General features: G+C 33.4%; 1 protein-coding gene across 1 annotated transcript in view; it reads left to right on the forward strand.

The window, feature by feature from the left end:
- Nucleotides 1-21751, forward strand: part of FANCL (FA complementation group L) — a 78071-nt gene that overhangs the window by 20667 nt on the left and 35653 nt on the right. The window contains exons 6-7 of the mRNA XM_007445725.1: nt 11589-11685; nt 16666-16734. Of these exons, the coding sequence (XP_007445787.1) occupies nt 11589-11685; nt 16666-16734 (166 nt within the window). The remainder of the gene's footprint in view (nt 1-11588; nt 11686-16665; nt 16735-21751) is intronic.

The raw sequence follows: 21751 nt of genomic DNA on the forward strand, positions 1-21751 counted from the left end.
TTGCCCCCTTTCCCTCATTTCACCCACCCTCCACACCCATCTCTGGCAACCCCCAATCTTTTCTCTGTATTTATGAATTCAGTTTTTTGTTTGTTTGTTTGTTTGTTTTGCGGTATGCGGGCCTCTCACTGTTGTGGCCTCTCCCACTGCGGAGCACAGGCTCCAGACGCGCAGGCTCAGAGGCCATGGTTCACGGGCCCAGCCGCTCCGTGGCATGTGGGATCCTCCCGGACCGGGGCACGAACCCGTGTCCCCTGCATTGGCAGGCGGACTCTCAACCACTGCGCCACCAGGGAAGCCCTGTGAATTCAGTTTTTTAGGGTATGTTTTTAGATGCCACATTATAAGTGAGATCATACAGTATTTGTCTTTTTCTGTCTGACTTATTTCACTTAGCATAATGCCCATTGTAGGTCATCCAGGTTGTTGCAAATGGCAGGATGTCCTTTTTTATGGCTGAAAAATATTCCACTGTATATATATATATATATATATATATATATATATATATATATATATATATATATATATGACATTTTATTTATCTGTTCATCTGTCAGTGGACACTTGGGTTGTTTCCATGTTTTGGCTATTGTAAATAATGCTGTAGTGAAATGGGTGTGCAGATATCTCTTTGACATTGTGATTTTGTTTCCTTCGGACATATACCCACAAGTGGAATTGCTGGATCATATTGAAGTTCTGTTTTTAATTTAGAGTGCATACACGTTTATAATTGCTGCATCTTTCTTGTGGATTTTCCCTCATCATTAAATGTTTCTTTTCGTATCTAGCGATATTTCTTGCCTTAATGTCTACTTTGTTAGATATTAGTATAACTCTACTAGATTTTAATGCTCTGTTGAAATTCTCCATCTTTTTCTCTATTTTTTTTTTATGGTTGTTTTAAAATTTTTCTACCTACTCCCATAATCTAGATCCCCTTGAGTCTCTTTTTATTTTTTTCTTGTGGTTTTCTGTCATATAGTCCTGGATCTTGGCATTCCTAGGGGTTTTATTAATTTTTGTTAATAGGCTTAATTTTTTTAGAGTGGTTTTAGGGTCATTGCAAAATTAGGAGGGTACAGAGATTGCCCATATACTTTCTGCCCCCAAATACACGCATAGACTCCACCATTATCAGCATCCCCCATCGGAGTGGTACATTTGTTACAGTAGATGAGCTTACATTGACACATTGTTATCACCATTGTTATCACCCCAAAACCATAGTTTATATTAGGATTTATTCTTAGTGATGTACATTTTATGGTTTTGGACAAATGTATAAAGACGTGTATCTGTCATTATAATATTGTACAAAGTAGTTTCATTGCCCTAAAAATGCTCTATGCTCTACCTATTCATCCCTCCCTCTCCCCTGACCCTTGGCAACCACTGTTCGTTTTACTGTCCCCATAGTTTTGCCTTTTCCAGAATATCATATGGCTGGAATCATACATTATGAAGCCTTTTCAGATTGGCTTATTTCACTTAGTAATACATATTTAAATTTCCCCTCAGTCTTTTCATGGCTCATTAGTTCATTTGTTTTTAGCACTGAGTAAATAGTTCATTGTCTGGGTGAACCACAGTTTATTCACCTACTGAAGGACATCTTGGTTGCTTCCGATTTTTGGCAGTTATGAATAAAGCTGCTGTAAACATCTGTGTGCAGGTTTTTCATGTGGACGTTATTTTTCAACTTTGTTGGGTGAATACCAAGGCCTAGACTTTTTTTAACAGCAGAGAGGAAGGGTTTTTCTTTATTTTCACAATTGAATCAATACAAAATTGAATACTGTATAACAAAAAAAAATGTAAAACCTTAAATCTCTGTGTCTCAGTAACATGATTGCTTTTTCTTTGGGGGGAAAAAAACCAAAACAACAAAAAATACAAAACGGCAAAAGGGGAGAAATGAGGAAACTGGCTTAATTTGTAGGCATTCTAGTTAATGCACCTTTTTTCACTGTCTTGGCTGTTCTTCTGTACTTGCCCTTGGCCATTCAGGCTGCAGTGCTATGCCTAATAATATTTGTTGAGTGTTGGAAATTGTGTATTAAAAAGTTTGGAAGCTCCAGATGATATTTTCTTCTACAAAGAGTTTACTTTTTTCTTTGCTAGGAAAATCAAGTGGGGGCAGGTTGCCATAGAGACTGAAATGGTTCAGGGTGGGTTGTCATTTTTGCAGGGCTCTTATTGCTCCTCTCCCTCTCCCAGGCTATAACCCTCCAGAGCTTTCAAGCAAGAGCCAAGTGTGCTCATTTGGATTTCTCCCTTGGTGGATCCTAAACTCTAATCTTTGTCTTCATTAGGCTAGTTTACCTTTAGCCCATTAGAGTCTGGGTTGCATTTTGGGCAGTGCTTCATATACCTCTTGTTTACTTTGCTTTGACCGGTAACCCTCCAAGGGTTCCCACTGAGAGCTTAGGGATGTTCACGGGGACTTTTTCCCACTGGTAGGTTCTAAATTCTAATAAATTTCTCCTCAGTATTATGAGATTTCTAAATATTATCCTTTGTTTTTCATTGGCTTACTGCTTGGCTTTTTATCCTCTTATCCCTTGCAGTTTATTAAAAGTTTTGATGGAAAATTGCCAGAATATATGGCTGCAGTCTCTGACCCTACCTTTTCACCAGATTCTGGCCCTTTAAGTCTGTTATTTTTATTTCTCTATCCTCAAGAGATTGCCAGGAATGCTGTTAGGGTTTTTGTTTTGTTTTTTTGTTGTTGGTTTTTTTTTTTGTTTGATTTTTTTGTTTTTGTTTTTTGTTTGCCACTTACTAGTAGCTCTCTGCCTGCACCATTTACCCAGATCCTCCTTTTCTTGCCCTATGCCCAGAATTGCTAAATACCCTGAAGGAAAAATGGCTGAAGTGTTGGCTTACTTCTCCTCTGTTCCCCCTTCTTCAGGACCTTGGTCCTTCAAGTCCTGGTTGCTTTAGCAATTTTTTGACACCTTCAAACTTTTTTTTTCTTTTCCCTTTCATCAGGCTACTTTAGTTGTTCTCAGTGGAAGTTTTGGTCTTCAGTAAGGTACTCCATTTTAGCCAGAAATGGATGTTACATATAATTTTAAATGTACTATTATGGTGATATTGAGGACTGGTTAATGCGTATTCATGAAATTACGTTTTATTTGATAAGGTATCATTCCTGAATAGGATTTGGGATGGATGAAACCTTTTTTAGAAAATTTAGCAAAACAATGGAGGGGAGAGGCAGAAGACAAGTAATGAATTGAGATGCACTCTTAACAATTCTGCTGAAGTTATGAAGATTTTTCTTGAGGCGTTGATGTTATGGACCTGATCATTCTTTGGATTTAAAGTGGTAGAAAAGAGAAGAATTATTTTGACTTATTTTCTGATGCTTAAATGTTAAGATTTTACTGTTTAGAGGATAGTTAGGAATGGAGGAAGGGTTTGGAAAGGGAAGAAGAAATGTTCTTCCAGTTTTATTTCTGTTATTTTGATATAGTCAGTTTGAGGCAGTTTTCTAAGCAGATGTGACATTATTGGGAGAACTCCAGTAATGAAAATCAGTTGAAGCATTGAGTATGCAAATATCAGATTTTTGAATTGTTCATTTTTTTCCACCTATTATTTATTGAATGCCTATAATGTAAGGCAGTGAAGATAACACAAGCAAGACTTAAGATTCCTCATGGAACCTACATTTAGTGGAAGAGTCAGAATTTAAGTAGATGGAATCCCAGTAGTACTTAATTCTAACTCAGATAGGTACTATGGTATATACTTATAGGATTTTTGAGAGCTGTTAGCAACAAAGTTATAAGAGAAATAGTGCAAGTATATAAAATATTTTATGGAATAAATGTTTTTATAGATAAATAGGAAGTACTGACATTGCTTTGCTTTATATACATTGTTCTGATAGTGGAGAAAAAGGAACAGGTCTCTAATTTAGATAATAGATGAAAGCCAGTAAGGATATGAATGCCTCTACCGTAGCATTCATCACAATATAAATGTTTGTCTCCTCCTTAGATTATTATATATAGGAACTTCCATTTTTAAGTTCCTGCTAGCTGCTTTATAGAGTTCTTGTTTAATTCTCAGAATAAGTTTCAAGATACATATTTTCATCCCCAGCTTTGTATATAAGATGAGTGTATAGTGCCAAGGCTGGCTGCATAACAGTGCTCAGGCTTTGGCGTGAATGATGGCTCCCTGGAGTTGTGCTGTGGGGATAGCCCTGGTATGGAGCCTTTAGTAAAGTTCCCTCAAGTACTTGGACATTTTTATTAGTTTTCAGCCTCAAAGTGTGACTGTCGCACCACGGATAAAATTGGCCATGTGCAAAATGATAGTTTTGAAATCTGTTGCTTAGATTTATGAAAGCTCATAGTTTAATTATAGTGACTAAGATGCATGATTGAATTAGAATATACCTGCTGTTACCTAATCATTAGTTTCATAGTCTTTACAAATAAACAGTGTGTTAGCAGAAGACAAGTTGTTTGCATGGATTGATTGTGAGAAGCCAAATAGTATGATTTTGTCCGTATTTATCCAGCACTGTCTGGCGAAGTAAGAACATCTCCTTTCAGTTTTATTTTTGTAACTTAATTCTTAAATCAGGGCTGGTATACTTGGCACACTGATAATACTGGGTTTCAGGACCCTCAGAGCTACAAATGAGACCTGAACTGTGCTGTCCCCATGCTAGAATTGTTACCTTGTGAGGTGATGCCTGAGCAGCTGTCTAGCTTCTTAATTTAAAATATCTTTTAAAATGACACACATAATGATTTGCATGACAAATTGATTTAAATGGATTTTCAGAATCTTCATGATTCCTAGACCAAATAAAATATCTATATTTTACTTACACTCTAAATAATAATCTTGTAGATTTGTTAGTGGAATAGTAAAATCTGATAATAAAAGAAGGATTTTTTTTTTTAAGGTAAGGAAAACCTTGCTGTGTTTTTAAATTACATACTTGACATATCTAATTAGTTCTATAGTATCAAGCTTTATAAAAAAATTAAGTTAGAAAAAAGGAAATGTTTAAAATATGATTGAAATCTTTCCTTTTTCCTCTATATTTGTATACCTTTTTTTCATATATAGAAATGACGTTGAGAATTAGTAGCTGATCTTAAGTTTGATTGCTATTGTAATTTCTATACTTGTTTCAACTTCTTTAAAAACACACTAAAAACAGCAAGTTGTCCTAAGGGTAAGATGAAGTTGTGGATGATTTTGGGTGTTATACTGGCTCAGAAAGGTGGGTGATGCAAAAAAGTGTCTTGATGGGTTTCTGTTAACTTCTGCTTGTGTTATGTTACAGAATGGCTCATTAAAACAGTAAGAATTAAACAGAATTCTTGGGGTTTAATAGGATTTTCTGTTTGGTATTAAGAATGTCCTGAAGTTGAAAGCTTTGTTTGCTTTATAGAATGGCTGATTTATATCCCACTTTACCTAGGATAGTCCTAACTTATGCCTTTTATCGTGGCCCCTTTTAGTCTCAAAAGTGTCCCAGTTCAAAAGAAATGCATAGTCACTTTATTTATAGGATATCTTATGTTTGTTTTAGTAATCGCATGGTCCTAGATAATTCAGAGCTTAAATGATTCAAACAGGGGTTAGTGACCTGATGGTTTTGTCCTTTTTAATGTAGCATATTATTTATCGCTTAGAGTGAGTAGAATTAAACTATTTGGTCTTTTAAATTTATTTTGGGAAAGAGCTGAGTTTTACTAAATTTGTTGTGCTGCTGAAAGATTGTCAACATGTATTAAATTAGATTTTTAATTAAGTCCAATATTTTTGAAATGGACTTAATTCATTGATGGCGATATCCTCTATAATTCTCAGTGCATTTCAAAGAATTATATAACCTATTGGGAGAAATGGAGATACTTGTTAATACTAAATTAATTCCAGTAATGAGACAAGGGCTTTAATTCTGTCTTATCAGCTGTGTGACCTTGGGCAAGTCACATAACCTCTCAGAGCCACATACTCTTCATTTTTTAAATGCAACCAATGATGCTTAGTAATAAGGGTTGAAAAGAAACATAAGTTATGTGACTCAAATAATTCCTTGTGTAAAGTAAATATAAAGTTGTTGAGACACTAGTTCACCAAAAGGTCCGACTATATATGAGTTTTACAACATATATTTAGTGTTATGATTTAATTATAATCATAATGATAATTTTGTTGTATAACGCATAAGAATATAGATGTTAAAAGTATGAATTTCATTCTAAATGACCTTTATAAATAGAGTGCTTTTACCTCATACATATATCCAAATCACTGAATGCAAATTATATGATAGTGAAAAAATTGTCCTTCTAAACATTGGTAATATGTTTAGAGTAGTTAAACAGAATTTGCATTTAGTTGTTTAAAACTTACATGCGAATCAGTAAATATGAACCAGTCTGACAGCAGCTTGTTTATGTTCATATAATACATAGAGCATTGACACATACATAGAAAAATAAAACTTTCATATTGCTTATTAAAAAAAAGCTTATTTGGTTGGGAGGCAAAACTTAACACGAAAAGGAGCAGTATGAGAGTTTAGAGAAAGGTGAAGTTCTTTTGCGCTACGGATAATTTAGGAAGGTTCTGAGAGGAAGGAGGTATTGGGGAAGCTTGAGAGGAATAAAGAAAGCCTTAAAAGGGTAGGAATGGGGGAGGCAACTTTGCAGTGATGGAAATGTGCAGTTCATTTTTGGACTTTGGAGTGGATCAGTTGCTCACATAAGAGGATTAACATTAGGGCTGGACTGAAAGGTCTTGACTGTTAGGCTAAGGATTCTTTATAGGCAGGTGATGGGGACTCACTGAGTATTTTTGAGCAAGTGGTTGATATGATTAAAAAGATATTTAGGAAGATTAATCTAGTTAATGGAAGGCAGGATAGACTGGTGTACAGAAAACACAGGGAGGAAAAATGTTAACTAGGGAGGTTGTTCTTTGAAGTAGGTAATGCTTAAAGGTGAGAGTGGAAATGGAAACTTTGGTGCTTTATTAAAACATGAAGGTCTTCAGTCTGCCTTTTGATGTTATTAGTACATAGATGCATCTAGATATTTAATGAAAAAAACTGTATAACTTAAGCTTTTGGTCAAAGTAAGTACAGTATTTCAAGAGACATAAAGCACATTCATTCTGTTTTTCTATACTGATAACATTCACCTATTAAGAAGAACAACAAAAACCTCTCTGAAGCTTAAGTATTAATATCCCTTTCAAATGTTTAAAAAACTTAACTCTTGGGCTTCCCTGCTGGCGCAGTGGTTGAGAATCCGCCTGCCAATGCAGGGACACGGGTTTGAGCCCTGGTCCAGGAAGATCCCACATGCTGCGGAGCAACTAAGCCTGTGTGCCACAACTACTGAGCCTGTGCTCTAGAGCCCGCGAGCCACAACTACTGAAGCCCAGGCGCCTAGAGCCCGTGCTCCGCAACAAGAGAAGCCACCGCAATGAGAAGCCCACGCCCCACAACGAAGAGTAGCCCCCGCTCACCACAGGTAGAGAAAGCCAGTGTGCAGCAACGAAGACCCAATGCAGCCAATAAATAAATAAATTAAATTAAAAAAAAATCTTAACTCTAAGTTTAGTGCCATTTTAGTTATTGCAAGCAGTAACTTATAAAGAAATGCAGCAAATGATAAATGCAAAGTAAAGTGCAAAAAGTATAGTGTTTTATTTCTTTAGATTTTTATATTTGTTTTTATAATTTCTTAGTCAGTTTTGGAATATGTCTAGCTAAGTAGTAAAACTTACAAGTTTTAAATGTGTTTATGACTTTTCAAAAATTTGAGCTTTCCAATAATGAAAGTTGCCCAAATGTATTATTTAAATGAGTAGAAATTATTTATTTTATGTTGTTTAAATTGAGATATCCAACTTACCAATAAAAGACAACATTTGAAATAGCCTTTTTTTTTTTAAGACAAACTGATTTTAATATTACTTGTAAGAGCTTATCGCTGTTGTTTTCCCCTTTAATGTCTCTTCTGTACCAAACATTAAGATATTCCTTTCTGTCATGAATAGATACAAATATTGATTATCTTGTTAAGGTACAGGCTGAGCTGCTGTTAACAAAGAGAACTCCAAATCCTCAGTGTTTCAAACAAAATAGAATTTTATTCGTCTCTCATTTAACAGTTCACAGGTAGGCAGGTAGTCAAGAGTGAGTTGGTGGCTTTGTTTCACAGGGTCATCCAAGAGCCCAGGTTTCTTTTACTTTTCAACCATCCACTGGCTGCGTTGTTCAGCATAGTAGCTACTAGCCACATGTGACTATTGATACTTACATTTAAATTAAATTAAAAATTTAATATTCATACTAGCTACATTTTAAGTCCTCCATAGCTACATATGATGAGTGGCTACTGTTTTGGATGGTGCAGATATAGAATACCTCCATCATCGCAGAAAGTTCTGTTGGTCAGAGTTGCACTAAGAGGTTGTTCTTGTTGGCATGGTCTTTGCTGGGTCATATTGGCCTAAGTTCCACTCTACAGGAAGGGAGAATGGGAGGGATTGGGGGAGGACTAGCCATGATTTTCTTATAAATGATCCAAAAGGTGCACATATCACTTCTGCTTGCAGTACATTGGCCAAAATTTAGTGATACGCTGATACCCAAGGACAGCTGGTAGGGTTGCTAGCTGGATAGAGTGTACCCAGCTAAAACTCGGTTTAGGTGGAGTGCTACAGTAGCTGGGATCCTATTACCAAAAGGAAGAGCTGAGAATAAATACTAGAGCACATTTGCCAATCTCAGTCACATGTACTAAACGTGATGATAATCACAATTAATTTTCTCTTTCCCCAAACAAAGTAGACAAGAATCAACATGGGTAAAATGTTTAATTTTAAATGACCATGCTGAGATTAACCTGAAATTATAAATTTTTAAAAGTTTGAATTTTGTCTTAAAGCTTAACAAAATTAACCTTATGATCCTTTTGACTGCAGGGCAGTATTTTGAGCATAAGCCTGTTTTTCTCTAATGTATTATTTCTACATCTTAAACTTTGTGTGATTGCAAACAAAAGACTAGAACCTTAGTTTATTTCTGTCTTATTTTATAGATGTTCCATAATGATTTTGAACATGTTGATGCCAAGCAGCAATGAGAAGTATGAAAAGTACTAGTTGGTGATTTAGTTGTTCCTTCTCTCTCCCTATTCCTTCTTGCTCTCTCTCTCTGTATATATTCATCATGCTTCTAAACTATTTAGGGCTTATAATGAAAAGCAGCAGGCTTTTTCCATACCATATCTCATCCCTGGTCTTATACTTTGAGACAAACACTCTGAAATGTTCATGTTTACAAGTAACTTCTGTATTTCTAAAAAATATGCCTATATTCAGCATTGCTTGATTGATCAGAATTACATACTGATTAACTACTGTAATAAAAATGGATTTAGTTCATATACTGCCTTCTCTCTCCCTTCATCACTATTCTTTTATTCTTCTATTCGCTTTAATATTTCTTAAACTTCTTTCATGTCTGTTCAATTAAAGATGGTGTCTCTTACTCTCAAATTAGCAATTACAAAATTTAATGTTTCTTATCTTCCCTCCTCATATCTTTCTCCTCAATTTTTGTTGTCTCTGTTTTAAATTGCAATGATCAAATATATTTACATTAGTTTCTGTAACTATAATTAAGTCTGCTAGCTTTGTCTATTTGCTGAATTCTAAAAATTGTAATTAGTAAGCAGTTTAATTTTTTATGACTACATAAATATTTTTCACTGAAAAGCTAATGGTAGAGCAATTACCATTTTTAACAAAGCTTTATTGTTTATGACTTAGTTTAAAATTTCCTCTTCCCATTTTTGTTTCTCGTATTTTTAAAAAATTTCCTTAATCTCTTCCCACATATAAATAATACCCTCTGTTCTGTAGACTTCCTTTTTTTGCCAGCTGTCTCCCTCCTGGAGGCCTCTTTCTCTCTCCTCTAATCTCTTTTCGTTACTCAGTGCTCTTCTGACCACTTTACATCTTTATAAAGTTTGTTGAAAATTTGCTTTGATTGATGCTATTCCTTCTTGTGCTTTTTATAACTGTGGGATTATGCATATCTTTTTAAAATTCCTTTTTTCTGTGTGTGAGTAGAGAGAGGATATAAATGCATATGCTCATCTCAACATCTTGAATCTGAAGTGTTCATGTTTTCAAAGAGTCAGATGCCCATGTATCTAATTAACCCTTAGAGTCGTACTGATAAAACTTGTGATAAAGTCTCATGTTGTAAATTTTTGAGGGGAGGGGGATATGAGACATTTACAGATAAAGCTGAAAGAAAATAATGATTAACCATATAGAGTCATTGATATTTTTATGTAAATAAACATTTCTAGAATAATTTTGTTTTCTAAGACTCTAGACTTTTTATAGATTATGATAAAAAATTTTTTCTGTTGATAAAGATTGTTCTGTTTTACTTTTTATTCCATTATTGACGATATGCATCGTCAGATTTAGATCTGTTTTTCATTACAAATAGTGTTCCACAACTTTATTGCCCAGAACTTCTTGAAATTGACCCATTTTACCATTATATCTGGCCAGTGACTAAACAGCATATAGTGTTGTTAAAAAAATATTTCCTAGGTTAGGAGGCTAATGTTAGTTTTGAACTCTTAACAGGTTTTACCATCAGTCTGGGTGATAAGTTGTGCAATACTGTTAGGCTACTTTTTATCTTTACAAGAGAATGGTATTGTAAAAATGTCAAAAAAAATATCCACATGCCCAGTTCACTAGTAAATATACTGCTAAATTTGAACCTTTTTGGCAGTAGCTTATGCTTCTCAAGGGACCATATTTTTACAGAATGATATATTTCAAAGGGTATTGGTTTCCATTGTAAAAAATTCATGCATTTAGAGCAACTTAAAGCCAAAACAATTGTGCTTGTGGTATGTGTTTAAAATATTAGTCATCTTGAATACATGCCCAGGTTAAGTGTCAGAAGCTATATATTGCACAAAAAGAAAATTTATTGTTAGGAGACCAGGCTGTACCTGTGCTTATACAGCATTTTCCTTAGAGGATCAATTTGAGTATGTGAACTAATACTAGCCAGGCTTTTGTACAGTAACATTATTTATAATAAAGGAGAAGTTCATTGAGGAGAAAAACAAATAAAGGAAGCATAAAAGTCTCATATTGTATGAAACTATAGAAATGGATCAAAGAGTTTGACAGGAAGTTTAATGTGTACATAAGTAGAGTCTGACAGGAACATGCTGTGTGTGCCAAAGGTTCCGGTGATGGAAAACCGAAACATAGTGCTCACTGACCACAGCATGAGCCTTGACACACATTGTAAATAATCCAGAGATCTATGACTGCATTAAGCACTGGGCTGGTGTATTAACGGCAGTAAATCTATAGCAGCATAATGGGATAGCATACACAAATTCCTCTGATTAATTTTTGTAATGGATTAATAGGAATATAGCAAATATTTTCATTTCAAATCCTACCATCCTCCAACCTCCCCCTTCCCCCAGTCCCACCCTCTCTATTGTGATCGTTTTTTATTCTCTTCTACTCACCAGGCTTGTGTATGTGGATACTTGCTTTAGTACCATCAAGTTAAAAGCCGAAGATGCTTCTGGTAGAGAGCATCTCATCACTGTCAAGTTGAAGGCGAAGGTATGTGCTACGTTAAACTGTTACCGTGGCCAGGAAATACTTTGGGAAATGAACCCTGTGAATGTTTTCAATGTAAACGAGTGCTAGTTGCTTCTAAAAAAATATATATGACACTTAAAATTTATTTTGGGGGACTTCCCTGGCAGTCCAATGGTTAAGACTCTGCACTTCCAAAGCAGGGGGTGCAGAATCGATCCCTGGTCAGGAAAGTAAGATCCCACATGCCGTGCGGCACGACCAAATAAAAAAATTATTTGGGAACGCCTCAAAAAATTTATTCACTAAGTTTCCCAAAGCCTAGCTGTAATTTCATGTCACTGTTTTAATTCAAATCTGATCAAAATATAGACTTTATAGTAAAGAAATACTACAAATAAGGTTTGGCAGCCTCAAAGTACCATAATGTTATTTTTGTAACATCCTATGTAGAAAAGAGTTGGAAGTGTCCGCTATTCCAAGTAAAGTTCTACTGAAGAAAGTCTTTTGTCTTCAACTCCTACTGTGAATTACCTTTGTTGTTCTTATTTCTGACTTCCCCCGACCCCTCAAACACAGACACACACATATGCATACTTTTTTCTGTTGTCTTGGCTGAAATTTTTTTACTTCTCTGTTTAAAAATTTTGCAAAGGTTATACACCTCTATTTATAGAGCCCTTACAGGCTAGTGGTCTATAACTACTCGCTAATTTTATTGGCACAAAACATAGCTGTTTTGTCTTTATTTTTTAATTATAGATTGTGAATTTTGAGAAATAAGTGGAATAAGCAAGTTCAGGATATTAATCATTTACTTAGTAACCACTGGGGAAACATTAGACTTTGAGAAAACCAGGTCATCTAACTTTTTTTTAATTGTCCCTAGGAGTCATCAATCAACTCTTTTTCATGAGATTGTAGTGATGAAAAGATCAGTTGTGTTTGTCCTTTTTAAAAATGTGTCTGGCATTTAAGCTTTTCATGAGAGAAAATTAATATATAAAGCTGTACTGGGTGACACAAAAGTTGGTATCTTATAGTGCCTCTATATCAGACAAATTGAGAAATGACTCATTCTCTTTCCTACACACAGAATGTTTATGATTAATTTTGAGATTTATATGTGATAAGTTTTGAGAAAAAATTAGTGGGATAGAAATCTTCTTTGTAAAATAAGTTACATGAATATTTTTATTAAATGAAAATGAAAAAGGTTTTATTTTCTTTTTTAATTTTTAAAGGTGTGTTTTTTTAAGATCAAGGAGAAATCTACCTTTATCCTTCCGGAGGTCATATACTGCCAGTGGCAAGGGTTCTGTCATTTTCTTCAAAGTTTTATTTGTTTATATTTTGTACATTGATAAAAGTTGCTTTGCTGCTACGAAGACCAAAATGAAAAATTTAAAATACATTCTGTCCCGATTCTTTTTTTTTAAAGCCTCATTTTTGCAATCTTTACTTACTAAGAGATAATGATTTAAGTCTACATTGCCTATCACTACACCTACAAGATTTTATTATTAATTCTGATTAATGACATTATTGGTAGTATTGAGAGGGAGGATGTGTAGCCAGTAGTATGGTCCATTCTGTCTGCTTTTTCTTATAACTTTTCAAGGTAGATAAGGTGACACTTTTAATATTTCTCTAGAGGATATTTTCAAGTGTCAGTTTTTGCAGCATCAGTAGCTGTGAAGCACTATTATGGATGCCCTGGCAAGAGAGAAGAGAAAGCTTTATTTGAGTTAGTAAGAAAAAAATTTGCGTTTAAAAAAAAAAAAAGACAGGCTGAAACTAAATGAATCTTGTGTTGGTATGATTTATTAGAGTCTTTATTTGTCCATTTAGTTTGGTTTTCATAGAGACTAAAGTTGTCTTTTAGATGTGGTCATTTCTTTCTTAGGAATATTTGGGATTGTCAGTTAAAAACAGTGAAAGCTACAACTTACATGTTAAAGAGTACATAATGCAAAATCTTAATCCAAACTGAATTTTAAAGGGTCAGGCTCTTTTTTTTTTTTTTTTTTGACAAACCTTACAACACGCTTATTTTTGTAAATACACAAACCTCTATTTCTTTTATCTGATATTTTTTGATACGTAGTAAAGAAATGCATTTCTTTTGATTCTTGAATACATACTCTCCCAATTCTGCCACTCTACCTCACTGTCTCCAAAAACCCACAAAGAAAACAATACCAATTTTGTCTAGACATCCCCCATTAAAAATAAGTATATAAATCAAAAAGAAATACAATGAGAAACAGTTGAATTTTGTCATTTTTATAGGTGTATTTTTATGCAGTATTTACAGTTCATCCTAAACCATGAGATGAAATTTTTGTCTTTCCTTTAAAAAAGTAGCTTAGGGCTTCCTTAGCTTTGGCCAAGATCAGAACTACTTGAAAAACGAATCATAGATATGTTTCAGAGGCTGGGCACTCTGTCTCTGATGGCTGTTTTTGTAATCTGCTGCAATTTGTATGTATTCTTTTGCTGGGGGGGTCCAATCACAGTTCGGGTTGGGTTAAATTTTTCCATAGAAAAGTATACTATAGAGTCTAAAAAATATTGTTTGTGACAAAAATGTATACTTAATATTATATAATAATTATTTTCTCTTATAGTTATTGATTTGATTGAATTGTTTCAACTGAGACTTGAAAAACTATATTAATGAAAAATTATAAATTACTCTATTTTTCAATTAATTTCTTTAGGTGGAACTTTTGTTGTTCTTGTCAACTGGATTTCTAAAGTAAAGCTTTTGGCAGTTAGTCTCTAGAGGCTTTGTATATACCTATAACTTACTGTTGAAAAATAATCTGAATTTTGACAGTCATTTTACAATATTCAGTTATCGATGTTGTAGTTAGTACTACAATACAAACAACTCCAAAAATGAGTATCTAGGATGCTACTGCATAATTCACGTTAAATCATCCAAAAGTGTATAAATTTGTGCTTTTTAGGTTCAATACAGTTATGTAGCATTTATTGTATTATATAAACAGAATTGATCTTGGAAGTGAATATAATTAACACAATATATATATACATTTAACTCATAATAGACAGTAGAGCCACATACATATGGATCAGTCTCATTTATTATATACATATTTGTATGTTTGCATAATTACACCTAAATATATATATTTGAATGTTATCTCAGATATGTGGTAACCTGCTTTTTGTTTAACTCCTTGTGGATCTCTTTCTTTATCAGTGCATACGTGCCATTTACTACCCTGAGCCCTATTTGAATGTAGGATCATATTCTCTTTTAACATAATGTGCCGTACGTACTTAATGACTTCCAAAGTTAAGACACTTTACTTGGTTTATTTACTCTGTATACAGTAAACATTAAGTTCATACTCTTAACTGGGTTGATGATTGTTTACGTTAGAGAGTTGATATTGTTCATTGTCAGTTCAGTAGACCATAAATAGCAACAACTCAAGGTGAACTAAATATTCCATTTTTGACCCAAGGAGGTTTTAAGTGTGCATTATTATTTTTGCGGAATATTAACATTTTTTAGAGGGAAAAGAGATTTTACAGTGCTTTTAGTTGAGTTCCATCATTTTTACATATAAAACAGCCAGAGAAGTTCAGTGACTTATCCAAGGTCACAAGTTAGCAGCACTAGAAACCAGAGAAAGCTAAGATCTCTGCCTGCATTTACTTTGAGATAATCACATGACTTATAAAAAATAGTGTACAAATTGTTTTTCCAGTGATTGCAGCAGTTATAATCTGACGTACATCATCTAATAGTTTGAATTGTCTGAAATAGGGCTTCTTCTGTAATACCAGCCAGACCTTTCTTTCTTTTTTCCCTCTAAATTAGAGCACTGTTATATTTCTATATGGTTTCCTGTATATTTACCTTTGTGTTATCACTTCTGCATAGCTAGATACCTTTAGTCAGAGTATACATTGATAGGTTTATTTTTAACCAGACTGTCATTGTAACTAAATGTTAATTCTTTTCAAAGCATTGATTTCAAATGGGCTGATGTTTGTCACAAATACGATAGTGATAATTTTTTGTGCCCTTTTGCTATGCAACAGAGTAGTTAAAAATAAGAGGTTGAAAAAAAGTGAAAGTCTAAAACTTATTTTAAACATTTTGTCAAATGAGAGAAAGGAGTTTTCCTAAAGCTAATTTTCATGTTAGTAAATTTAGCTTTGTATTGGAAAGAAATGAGCACTTTAAAAATTACGTGTGACTTTCAAGAATCCAGACTGAATCTTAGAGAAATCGTGTAGTACAATTCTCTAATAACAAAATTGATTTTAAGAAAAGCTACCTTTTGTCTTTCTTAACTTAGAAACCTAGTTAGTCCTATGACTATCACTTTTTGTTTAAAACTATTGAGTAATTAATTTTCTATTTATCAACCATGAAAAGATTTTTCTTAAAACTATTATTTTGTTTTTCCTTAATAAGCCAGAGACATTTCATTGTTTCTTTTTATTTATCTTCTGCTAAAATTAAATGCTTTTTTGTGGAAAATACTTCTTTAATTGATAATTATATGTGTTCATTTTTGTGCATTTCTTGATTCTTTTAACAAATACTGCCTCTTTTAACAAGTGACTGAGGCTATTTGAGGTTAAATTTTAGACTGAAAGGAAATTAAATATCAACCATTTTGATCTCTCACTTTAAAGATAAAGAAACTGAGGTTCAGTGTGGTTTACCCCTCAAATCACATTAGCAGCTGACCTGACACTGACTTAATTCATTACTCTTTTTTTCAAAACCGGTTGGTTTGGCACCCCCAAATCACCAAACTTTGTACCTTTTGAGCTTAACTTGACTGTAAATCAGCTCTTAATGTCTCTATAATAATAGAATCAAAATATTCATATATAATACATTTGCATTTATAATAATACTTTTTCTAATATATTCAGTTTTTCGAAAATATTTTATGTGAAATTGTCACACCAAAGCAAAAATGACCTAACTTCATGCTTTTTTTATAGTACCCTGCAGAATCACCAGATTGTATTGTGGATTTTCCTGTTTCGTTTTCTGTTTGCTGGACACCACAGGTAAATTCTTAAATTTATTTTAAGTAGCTAAAAAGCACGTTCTGTTTACTTATAAGTGGCCATTATAGATTACAAGTGATTTTTTTCAGTTTTCTTTAAGCATTTATTTATAAACAGGACTTTGAGATTGTTACACTTGAATAAGCTCTATTGACAGAAATTTTACTTTAAATTTAAATCCTAAGGAACCTACAGTGAGCAGTAGGTTAAAAATTGGGTGACATTTTTGAGACATAATATCAGAGAATCTTTTTCAGAGGAGAATGAGTTATGACTGAAAATATAAACCCTGCCATTTCTATTCAGTTTTTATTGTTTTAAAGTGTTTGTCCTTAGTTCATCCTTGAACTTAGACTATATTGTTTTTGTAAGTGCTTTGGAACATTCTTTGAGTAAAGAATATAGGAGATTCTTCTACTCCTGTCAATTTCTTCTCAATACGTTGCTGATATTTAACAAGTTAATGTATGTAGGAATGCATTGTAAATTATACCATTATGTGGCTAAAATGTGGTATGATTATCAACAGTTCCATCATCAGCATTCACGTGTGTGATTTTTAAAGATCTGGCAGAATGGTGGTTAGATTCAAAGAACAGTCTAATGATGACAGGCATAGTCCTTGTCTCACCAAGTAAATTGATACCAAAATGAAGAGAACCTGTCTGTTCTTATGCAAAGCGAAACAAAAATTCCTAGTGACGTTTTACAAATGTTCTCTAAATGGAGACTACCCTTATTTTTGTTATGAAGTTTTGGTAGGTTCAAGTGAAAATTTATACTTACATTTTAAATTATAATATATAGAGTAAAGTAATAATTGTCTTGTATATGAAGTTAGTTTAAAAAAAAAAAAAGCCTAACAGGATTTAAATGGTCTTGTGAAGGGTCAAATTTTAATCATACCATATATATTTTAAAAATATTTTTCTTGTTCTTTAAAAACAAAAGTCTCCCTCCTTCCAATGGAAATCAAGAAAACACAGCAAAATAAAGGGGAGGAAAAACCCTGTGATTTGCTTTTGATATTCTGATATGTGTTATAAATGTATAAGAAATACTGTTTTGATTGTTTTTTAAAGAATTGGAATTATACATAAATTGCATACTTTTTAAAAAACATGAATATACATTTTCTGTTTGGCTCCGTAAACTTTATGTATTATGTGAGGTCATGATACAACATTGTACCTAGATTGTATTACTCTTTCCAGATATGCTGTCTCTAAATTATAATTTAATATTTATTAAAATCCCAAGGTTCAACCTTGGGAATATGTTTTTGATGAGTTTCCTAGTTTTTTTAATTTAGATAATCATAAAAGTTTTCCCCAGACTTTAATCTGTGAAAAAGTTTGCATCTCCACAAAAAGACTGTTTAGCACTTACCTTATCCTGCCATTTAGCAAAATTAGTTTGTGACTCTAACACTAGAAAATCTTAGAGGGCAATTTCTTCTAAATTTTCTGTCCCTACTTAACACCAGCTCAGTGCCTTGCACATCTAAGTATGGAATAAGTGTTTATAATATTAATTCAAATTCAGATTTAGATTTAATTGGGTCATACGTCAAGTTTTCTATTTTGTATTAGTTCTAAGAATACAGAATTAATTAGTAGTAACTGGAATGTCACAAATTCTTTTTTTAAATTAAAAGAACATACTAAAATTCTTAGTGTAGTACAGATAAAAATTTGGACACCATTTTAACCACAACTGAAATTTGACATGTTTAATATTTTGTCACATTTGCTTCAGATATCTCTCTCTCTGTCTCTCTCAGGAATAGAATGTTCTGGGACCTAAAACTTTACTCCTCTTTTGCTTCTCTCCTTTCCTCTTTCTTTCCTTCTTTCCCTTTCTAGAGGTAAACCACTTGACTGGAATTGGTGTGTATGCTATCCATGCATACTTTTCTGCTACATTTGTTTATGCCATATTCTATAATATTTTTGCAGTCTGACCTTTCTTATACAACATTGTTTCTGAGATTTACCCATGATCTTATATCATTTTAAATGCTTTATATCATTTCATTATAAGAATCCACCAGTTAACTTATTCATTGCCCTACTTACATGGTTGTTCACAATCTCTTTATCAAACAGTGCTGCAGTGAACATCCTTCTGTGTTTCCTTTTACACATGTGAGACTTTTAGTGTGATTTATGCCTAAAGGTGAAAATGCTGTATTGTAGGGAATGCATCTCTTTGAGATTACAAAATATTGCCAAGTTATCTTCTAAAATCGGTTGCATAACTTTATACTCCTACCCAGCAATGCATAGTAATTCCTACTTTCCCAAATCCTTTCTAAGTCTTAGTCTGATTTTAGTGTGACCTTAATTCTTATCAAAAACTGATATTCATTATTATTGTGTTTATAATCTTTGCCTACTTAAATTTTTGTGTTTTATTATAAGCATTTCTTATATATTTTGAATACTAGTTATTTATTGGTTATATGGGATATAAGTATCTTCTCCCTGTGGCATGTTTTTTAACTTTGATATATTTTTTCAATCAGAAGTTTAACGTTTCAGTGTGGTCACATTTATCACTCTCTTCTTCGTGATTTCTGCTTTTTGTGTATTGAATGAGAAAATCTTCCATATCTTGTTCTGAAAAGATATTCTCCTAAAGTCTGTTATAAAAGTTATACTTTTTTTCATATTTAAGTATGAGATAGGAATTGTATTTACACTTGCCTATTTTATATATGCTCACAGAATTTGGATTTATCTTCATTTGTGGCGGTCTGGGGTGATTTCAGTTCTTCTTTTACATAAACCACTAAAATTCAGAAAATTTTCAAAATATACTATTTGCCTGTTGTTAGAGTCTAGCTGTACATCGCAAGCATTTTGGTGATACTGCCAGCAAGTATGAACTCTTGAGTCTTTTTAGATGTGATAAAAGTGTTGGCAATGTTAGTTTACATTTTGGAAATATGAAGCAACATCAAACTTCTTTGCTGTGTATCTTTTATCATTGACCTATTGGACACAATTCTGCTTGTGGGAGTTCCCGTCTTTTTTCTCTTTAAACAATTTTTAAACAGATGTGGTTCTTAAGCGAAATAAATGTTACTATTGTAGTCTAATAGCAAACTTATATTTAAAAGATTGTAAATAGCTTCCAGATAATTGATTTTAAAAAATTCCTTGTCTGCTTTTTGTACATTTCCTCTTTGGATTCAGTGTCTCTGGACTTTAAACTTGGAAGATCTTTATTTTCCTTTCTTTTTGTAAAATAATAGGCATGGCTTTGTGGCATCCATATTAAAAATGGGTAATTTTCCTTATGGTCCCTGTCTTCCTGCTGGGTTGATAATGTTTTGATGTATTTTTCTTTTGCTCTGATGAGAGGTCTGCTGCTGCTGCTCTGACATATTCATTTGGATGAATAATTATAACTTGCACAATGTCAAGCTGAAGATGGTAGGGTTTTGTGCATCATGACAAGCCTAGTAGCCAGTGCAGGTGTCTCACAGCATGATCCAGCAACAGCCAGTGTATTCTGGCTCAGAGGAGGCATTTAGAGTAGTAAGAAATCAGCACCAAGGGCAAGGCTGCTGCTACTACTGCTGCCGTGATATGTGCCAAAGAAACACAAAGTGCTTCTCAAAGACAAGTGACTGCACACCTCTTCTCAGATACTTACTTGTTTACCCAGTCAATTTTCTTTTATAGATTTCAGCATAGAGTGTAAGAGCATGTCATGATTTTTATCTTATTCTACTTCCCAACATCACAAATGCTCTAAAATCTGCTACCCTTTCGACTTCTATATAGAGGTCATATTTGTGAATATTGTTGACTGATGAGACCATGGAATGCTCTAAGATTTTAAGTGCACTGGCATTAGTGATTCTATAAAAACAAAACTCATTTTCTCCAGGTCACTGACCAACCCAAAATGGATGCTAAAATTGCAGTTTTACCTATAAATATGCCATTAAGTGCAGGCTTGTGAACTGTCTGCATCACACTGGTTGGAATTTTCAGATTTGGTATGATACATAAACAGTGGTCTTTATATTTTTTATCATGTAAATCTCATATTCTTGGAGTAATGCCATGAATACAAGAAGAGCAAAACCAATGATAAAGCCTCTGGCTGATAATCTGATGGTGAATGAAGAAATTGTAATTAAAGGAAACAGTCCTATTACATAGCAGGGAGCATGATCCATTAGTTAGAGCATCCGACTAGCAGTTGGGTATCCCTAGGTTCTGTTTACAGTTCAGCCATTGACTTGATTGTATAATTTCAAACAAGTCACATGACAGCTCTTTGCCTCAGTTCGTATGTCTATGGAAATAATAAACTGTTTCTCTTTCACAGAGATCTTAAAATAAATTTGGTTTAAAACAAACAGAATGCTAGGGGAAGAAAACTCAATATCACACTGTATGGATCCTGAGGAAGTTCTCCTTGTTTGACCTACTGGATTATCTTTCTTTCCATTTTTCTCTCTGCTGTCCTTGTTGGAGAACTCATAGTACTGGATTTGTGTTCCCCCTGAAATTGGTTAATTAAATATACTTTTGCCTTCTTGGCCATCTTATTATTGCTATAATGGTATGGATAAAAAGACATCAATGGAATCAAAACGAAGAAACTTAGTTCATTATTGAGATTATGTGATATGGTAGATCTGTGTGATATGGTCTGACCTATTGGACTCAGTAACCTATTAACTGCCTTGCTTTTTTTTTTAATAACATAATTTATTTTAAAAGTACTCCTACATTGATTTTAAAAAAGAGAGAAAATACAAATATGCAAAATTAAGAAAATATAAAATTACCCTTAATGCCTTCATTTAGCATTGGGATCTCACTGGATAATAGTTCTGAACCTATGCTTATCACTTAACGAAATATTTTTTGAAACATTGTTGATAATGCTGTGCATTTATTATTCCAGGTAATCCTTAGAATAATTTAGTTTTTAGTTATAATTGGGTTCACATTTATCCATCCAATTAAGAACTGATATGTTCACAGTCTAG

The sequence above is a fragment of the Lipotes vexillifer genome, unplaced genomic scaffold (genome assembly GCF_000442215.2).
Source record: "Lipotes vexillifer unplaced genomic scaffold, Lipotes_vexillifer_v1.1 scaffold838, whole genome shotgun sequence".
In the NCBI taxonomy this organism is placed as follows: domain Eukaryota; kingdom Metazoa; phylum Chordata; class Mammalia; order Artiodactyla; family Lipotidae; genus Lipotes; species Lipotes vexillifer.